This window comes from Sinocyclocheilus anshuiensis, unplaced genomic scaffold (genome assembly GCF_001515605.1).
Source record: "Sinocyclocheilus anshuiensis isolate Anshui unplaced genomic scaffold, SAMN03320099.WGS_v1.1 scaffold850, whole genome shotgun sequence".
Lineage (NCBI taxonomy): Eukaryota > Metazoa > Chordata > Actinopteri > Cypriniformes > Cyprinidae > Sinocyclocheilus > Sinocyclocheilus anshuiensis.
The window spans coordinates 1,421,103-1,428,714 of record NW_015537937.1 but is presented as its reverse complement, the minus strand read 5'-3'; the positions used below and the strand labels follow the sequence as shown (position 1 = coordinate 1,428,714).

The following is a 7,612-nucleotide window of genomic DNA, read 5'->3' as shown; positions in this document are numbered from 1 at the left end:
AAAAAGCATAATAGGACCCCTTTAATAAAACTTTTGTGCACAGATTACATGAGTTTCTGATCCTGCTTGTGAATAATGTCCCTTTACGATTTTGATCCTTGCTACATGCTCTAATGCATTAATAGGCTACTGTAAGAAGGTTGTTTTCTATGGCCACGAAAATATCCTTTCTTAGAGTTGATATGAAATTACACTAAATGGTCGCTGGACGAACAGATTAGTTGATGGCAATTTAATTCTGTTAAAGTTACTACTGGCAGCTCATAAAAATAATTGTAATTAATCATAATTAATCATAATAATTGTAATTAATCATAACTATTTATATACATTTCCCTTTTGAGCTAATTCACTACACTGTGAAAGGTGTGATCATCAATTTTTTTTAAACAAGGGGCAATTCTAGACAAAAGGTTACCTGAGATGGCGGCAGCAGTTTTCCCGCTGACCTTCCCTCCACCTATCAGCTTAAATTAAAATGCATAAAGCTAAACTTCCCTTGTATTCACATTTCTAAACCTGTTGTCCAACAAAAGAGAACATTATAACCTTTTTACTCCACAACACCAGTCAAATGCTTCCTTTTGTGATCTGATGTAGCTTCTTGTCACAGAATGAGGCAGAAAATTTGTTCCATAGGCTACTTTAAAAAGAATACATCGATTAGCAATGGATTATAAATATACTTTGGCGTCCAGTATGAATTAAACTGAAAGTATCGGTTCAGGCACCGTTTAGGCACCGGAACCGTTTTAGAAGTACCGATTTGGCACCAGTATCGAAAAAAAACCAAACGATACCCAACCCTACTAACCACAAGACACCTCTCCAGGTTTTGGAATGGAATTAGAACATGAAGCTGAAAATAAGAAGTCTAACTTGACAATATTACACAGACTCAAAGCCTTCAGAACACTAGAGATCAGGAGTGTGAGTCAGGCTGTGTGGGTATCAGAGAAACAGGGTGCTGTTACCTTTGCCAACAGGCATCAAGATGGTCTGCAGCCCTGAGGAACCACTGCCCACGCTGAGTTGCTTCAGCTGATTGGCTGGGATGGTGAGAACTGTCTGCTGGGAACTGGACTGAGCTGGATGCAACTTCAACATACCTGTGAATGAAGAGAATCATGGTGACATGTGAACCAAAAAAATTAAACAAATAAAGCATTTTAAGCAATTAAATCAGAGTAGGGGTGGATGGTTTGCATTATCCAAAATGTGCAATGTAACATGGTTATTTAACATGTAAACCATTTTTTGTTTCATTTTTCTATGCACATATTGTGATCGTTACTGTGAAATATGATGTTATAAGACTTTGACATACCACCCACCCCTAATTCAGAGAGCTGATAAAGATTTATTTCACTCTTGAAGCTAATGGACAGAGACCATTTAGCCAACAGATGGTAAAAAGACATTTGTGATTCAGTTTAAATGCCTGTGAGAGTCTGTGAGAGCTTTAGCTGTTTGTCATTCTAAAGGTGCAGTCACACTGAAGATTTTTCAGCAAAAATTTCACAGGCCATTGTCTACTGTCGATAGTGTAGCGATGTATGAAGCACGATTCACACAGAAGTCGCTTTAAAACCAAGCAGCTTTCTGTTTTCTGAAAATCTGTGAAATTCCAGATTGTGTGTGCCTGTTGTAGCATTTGGACCAATCAGACACACATTTGTTCATTAGATTTAACAAATCAATTATTCATTAGATTAACAAATAATCACAGACCCCTCACCCAATAAACATACTGGGTGCCAGCATGTCTATTAGTTATGTGTGTTAGCGTTTAGTTAATAAAACTTTTGTGCACAAATTACATGAGTTTCTGATCCTGCTTGTGAATAATGTCCCTTTACGATTTTGATCCTTGCTACATGCTCTAATGCATTATTAGGCTACTGTAAGAAGATTGTTTTCTGTGGCCACGAAAATATCCTTTCTTAGAGATGATATGAAATTACACTAAATGGTCGCTGGACGAACAGATTAGTTGATGGCAATTTAATTCTGCTAAAGTTACTACTGGCAGCTCATAAAAATAATTGTAATTAATCATAATTAATCATAATAATTGTAATTAATCATAACTATTTATATACATTTCCCTTTTGAGCTAATTCGCTACACTGTGAAAGGTGTGATCATCAATTTTTTTTAAACAAGGGGCAATTCTAGACAAAAGGTTACCTGAGATGGCGGCAGCAGTTTTCCCGCTGACCGTCCCTCCACCTATCAGTGACGCTGCAGTGACCAGTGATGGGCTGGAGCTTTTGGCCCCGCCCACAACAGACGACCCCGCCCCCTTCGACAGGCTAATGAGAGGCACGTTGACGCTCTTTGCGACTGTGACAACCACACCGGTGCCAGAGGCAGAACTCTTTGCTGAGTTGGCGGCAGAGCTGGCACTCTTGGCTGCACTGATCACCGCAGCTTGATTGGCAGCTACAAGCACAGGGTGCTGCGGTGGCGCTTTAGCCGTCTGAGGGAACGGCTGAGAGGACGATCCTCCAGTGGCTTCTGCTGACTGTAGGGGGGAAATCATTAGACGGGTTATAAATGGACAAAGTGACTTCAATATGTCAACTTTGTGATGGAGGCACAACACAATGAGTTTCCAGCATGAACATTTTTCATTTCAGTTGAAAGCTGAAGTCAAAGCTACAGAATAATCTAATCATGGAATGTGATTTTAGTCCAATAAGACTTTCGTAGGGAAGGAGCTACACTTCTTGATCCGAAATCTCCTACCTGTTGAGAGGTGGGTGTGGCACTGGGTGTGGAGCTTGTGGCAGTGATGACACCTCCCGTCATTCTCAGGGTTGTTGTGCCAGGTTTATTCAGGTGACTTGCTGCGGCAGCTGTTACCATCTTCACTGAGCCATCTGACAGCTTCACCTGAGAACCTTGAGACCCACCCACCACCTGTCAATCAAACATTAAAAGAAAGAAGTTGAAAAACCCAAACCCAGCAATCTGAGAAATATGTTATTCCTACCAAAGGCTCTGTTCTTTACGGTGATAAATGAAACCGTAAGCTTTACAATCACACCAAAAGGTAAATAAGGCACATTCTATTGAACAACTACAATCTACAATGAGCTTCTCCTAGAGTCTCTTTTTAACATTGTGTTTTTGGCAATAATGGACTTTAATATTCATGCCAATACAGCTTCACTGGACTTAAAAAGAGAGTGAGAAAAGACTGCAAGTATCTCCCTTACATAACAGCATATGCAGTGATACAGAAAGAAATCTTTAACTTGTTTCTCACACTCATTCTCGCATGTTTTTCCTTCTAAAGTTGCTTCTCTCTTGCTCTTATGCCCACAGCAAATACCCTCCATCAAACACAAACACTCCACCATGACCTCCAGATTACTGAAGTAGATCAGGCATTGATCAATATGTACAGTCATCTTACTGCATGCAAACAACCTCTAGTAGCTCTAACACACCAGAGGAGGAGGTTTGATTTAGTCTCACCTGTGCTGAGGGGGGATAACGAGAATTATAACAACAAACTAATGAGCAGAAATCATGGTGCCCTATGTGCTCCACTTTATGAAGAGAATTATGAGGGTATGATTTAAATGGATAATTAAGCAACAAGAAGAAAGCTAGAAAGAGAAGGAAGGAAAAAAAGAGAAGCCCATGAGTGTATGTTTACAGGTTGAATTACAGCTCAAATGTCAGCTGCAGGCATACTCATTAGCCTTTATCGTATAATCAGGACACACACACACACACACACAGAATAGGCTCTAGAGTGTGAGCTCTTCAGAAGAGGTGTTGTGTAACACTAATGAAAGTGCAGCAAGTGAAAGAAAGAAAGAGTAGAGATAAAGCAAGATCAATGAGATGGAGAGAGAGCATGAAATCGATGATGAAGAGGGAGGAAATAATGGCAAACCCCATGAACACTTTTGCTTTTTACAGTAGGTAAACTGATACCACTCCTTCTGAGTCACTGAGTTTGAGTGTGTGCGAGATTTAACATTTTATTTCTATATTTTATTGAAGCTAAGTTGTATCTCTGCTGCATTGTTATCTATAGTTCCACGGCAAAAAGGAATGGCATTTTACAAAAATTGTGAGCTTGTATTCTGAATGTAATAAAAAGTTAAAGTGGTCAGGTACTGTGAAATAAAGACAAAACATCTTCCATCTGCATTATCTGCACCTAAAATAAAACCTACAGCATGACCTAAACATCTGTCCAATCCAATAAGCTCCAATCTGTGCAATCCAATTAATTATTATAATATAATATTCTAATTTAAATAATACTAATTGTATTAAATATTGTAATATATAATTTTTTATATCAACTAATAATGTATAAATAATACATTACATATCCCTGTAGCTATATAACTTTATACAGAAGAGGGGGAAGATCAAAGGAAAGAGATTTTATGTTGTTAAATCCTTACTTTGTTACACACCTGAGCCAATATGGCTGCCTTCTGTCCGGCTGTGACCCGAATGGCCTGCTGGGTACTGGATGCAGGACTGGATGCCACGTGACCACCAGAGCTCTGTTTCCCAGAGCCCCCTGGCTGGCCAACCAAGAACGTGCCCTGAAAAAAGTATAAAGCATAACCCAAACTGACAGTAAAGGCTTCTGGGATGTGTGTATGTGTGTGTCTTTGACTGGACACTGTTTTAACATACTAAAAAGAGGTCATTCAAATAGTATGTAAGAGTTACTGAATGAGCCTAATTAACAAAGTAAGAGTACACACATTCAAACTAAAATTGTTTAGATTGAACTAAACAACTAGTATGTCAGGATCAATTCTACTAGTTAGTGTGTGTCATAAATTATTTACAGCAAAGACTATTACCTGAGGAGTCTGTTTGAGGATGTAAGAAGTGTAGGATAAATTGGAAGGCAGGCTGATAGACCCTGAGGACCCACTGGAGGAATGTGACCCTCCAGAACCAGAACTCTGAGACTGCTGGCCTACAGACAGAGATAAACCTAGTTAGATGTTTATCTGAATATAGAAAGTGACAATGACAATGTTCCCAAATTCATATGACATATGTGTCTGACCTGCACTGTGTGAGGCTCTCAGAATGGCTCCCTGTGGGATCAGTAGCAGTTTGCCTTTGCCCGATGGGTTCTTGCTGTTGGTGGTCAGGTAGAGTTTGGTACCCGGAGGCAGATTAGCCAGGTTTGCCAGGTTATTTGCTGGTAGTTGTAAGGTGGCCATAACTAAAAAAAAAAAAAAAAAGAAAGAAAAAAAAAGACGACAAATTACCACAAAAACAATAACAACAAAAGAGAAACATATTTCAGGAAAGAGTACAGTGTCAGAGAATAAAGGTTGAATTTGGATTAGGTAAATTATCAGTGAATATCAACTTGATCTGTTCCTCATTGAAAGTTTTTGTCCTTGACAGGGGTAACCATACTTGGCCACATGTCACGTCACTTTCACTTTCACTGTACATACACTGTAAAATTGCTCTTCATTTTGAAGAATTTAATCCTTTTATTTATCAGGGAAGCATTAAACTGATCAAAAGGGACAGTAAAGACATTTATATTACAAGAGGATTTATATTTAAAATAAATGCTGTTGATAAAATAAATGCTTTTGAACTTCTATTCATCACAGAAGCCTGAAAAAAATTTATCATTGTTTCCACAAAAATATTAAGTAGCACAAAAGGTTTCAACATTGATAATACAAAATATGTCACTTGAACACCAAAACAGCATATTAGAATTATTTCTGAAGGATCACATGACACTGAAAATGGGAGTAATGGCTGTTGAAGTTTCAGCTTTGCCATCACAGGCATAAATAACATATTAAAATTTATTAAAATAGAAAACACTCATTTTCAAACTTGAAAATTTGCAATACAATATTACTTTTTACTATATTTTTGTACACAACTTAATTCTGGTGTAATCTAAACTGACATTATAAGTGGACTCATAAGATGCAAAAAAATGTGTAGAATATGGAACCTATACAGAACATACAGCAATACAGCTTTAAGTCTATTTCATATACCATTAACAAGCTTTCTATATGCATCCACATATGGGTGTCTTTAAAATTAATCAAACTAAATCCTGTTTCCCCCTGTGGCGGCATGGAGATACAAGTGTCTGACTGAGTAATGGTGTTTCCTAATGGTTTAGTCAGCATTGCGGTACAGCCACACACACTTAGTTTAGCCCTGTGAAATTCCCCTCTCAGCACAACATCTGCTGATCAGCCTGACAAACACTTCTCCGGACACGCAAACAAATGCACAATCTTGTTCTTTCACCCACACACACACTACTGTTCTGAACATCTTAATTAGCATCCCTGGCAAGACAAATGCTTTTTGAACTTTGCGCACATACACACACTTCACCTTCTAAAAATGAATACATGCACACTTTTATTTCAAGATTCAGATACGCATCTATGCATATCCGCAAACACACACCTCTCCTAACCACAATCAAAAATGCTTTTTTCACATTCATTGGACCAAAATCTCATTCCACATAGCTGCATATTAAACATCAAGTTCTAATTGGTTGAGACTGTCAATTTATTTCGTTTTCAGTGAGGATAGAAAAACATGATGCTGACAACTTGTCACGTTACCCTTGGTTATGATTAGTTATCTCGACTTGTTTAACCCTTGTGTGGTGTTCGGGACTGTGGGACCCGTTTTCACTTTTTATCAAAAGAAATTATACTATTAATGATTTTTTCAAACTCAGACTCATTGGCCTTGGCTCATTTTCTGTGAAGAACATATATCAGAACAAATTTTCAATGACCACACACTGTACTAGGCTTGCCGTGATAGACGGTGCTGACGGTGATACCGGTGTTAAGCCGCAACACCGGTTACGTCACTTGCCCACCGCTGCACTGACACCAACCGTCGTTTTGATTTTTTATAGTAATAAAAATCATTTAGTTCAGTAAAAGAACAGACACTACAATTAAAAACTGAACGTGGCTGCTCAATACAGCGTGCCGAATGACAGTCGCATCACAGATCAGATTTCATTTATCCAGTGAGTCGAGTGAGTCGAGCTGACTGACAAGAAGAGTGGGGTGAGACAGACAAGATGATGGCGGATGATTTAGTTTCGAAACGAGATGCAAAAGCGCCTGTTATTTAAACTTTATGTAAGTTATTTGTTATTTTATATTAGGCATAGCCTGCCCTATAGCATGGTGTATTTTTATTTCTTTTGTTAATAAAAGTTATATGTTTTATATATAGGCTAAAGGGAGTGACGTTGTATTTTGTTGTTGCATTCAAGCAATTGACGCCGAACTGCCGCTAATTCGAAAGTGAAAGTAAAATGCGCACGGCGCTTTTAAGCTATTTAAAAGTGAAGGAAAGCGAGGAAAAGAGGGAAAATTCAAACGAACTAAAAATTAACAATTGCTTTACGCCGAATTGCCGCTATTTGAAAGTGAAAGTAAAATGTGCACGCTGCTTTTACAAGCTATTTAAAAGCGAAGGAAAGCGAGGAAAAGAGGGAACGCCCCCGCCCCTGCAGTGATACCGATATTACCGGTGTTGTCACACGTCGATTAACCGGTGGGAAAATTTCCTCACCGTCACAACC

General features: G+C 38.5%; 1 protein-coding gene across 1 annotated transcript in view; it reads right to left on the bottom strand.

Moving 5' to 3' along the window:
* The window catches only part of LOC107660269 (YEATS domain-containing protein 2-like), a 38,892-nt gene that overhangs the window by 7,254 nt on the left and 24,026 nt on the right, over nt 1-7,612 (bottom strand). Inside the window, exons 16-21 of the mRNA XM_016449548.1 lie at nt 5,063-5,224; nt 4,851-4,969; nt 4,437-4,583; nt 2,752-2,925; nt 2,191-2,527; nt 962-1,109 (exon numbers count right to left, since the gene is read on the bottom strand). Coding sequence (XP_016305034.1) covers nt 962-1,109; nt 2,191-2,527; nt 2,752-2,925; nt 4,437-4,583; nt 4,851-4,969; nt 5,063-5,224 — 1,087 coding nt within the window. The remainder of the gene's footprint in view (nt 1-961; nt 1,110-2,190; nt 2,528-2,751; nt 2,926-4,436; nt 4,584-4,850; nt 4,970-5,062; nt 5,225-7,612) is intronic.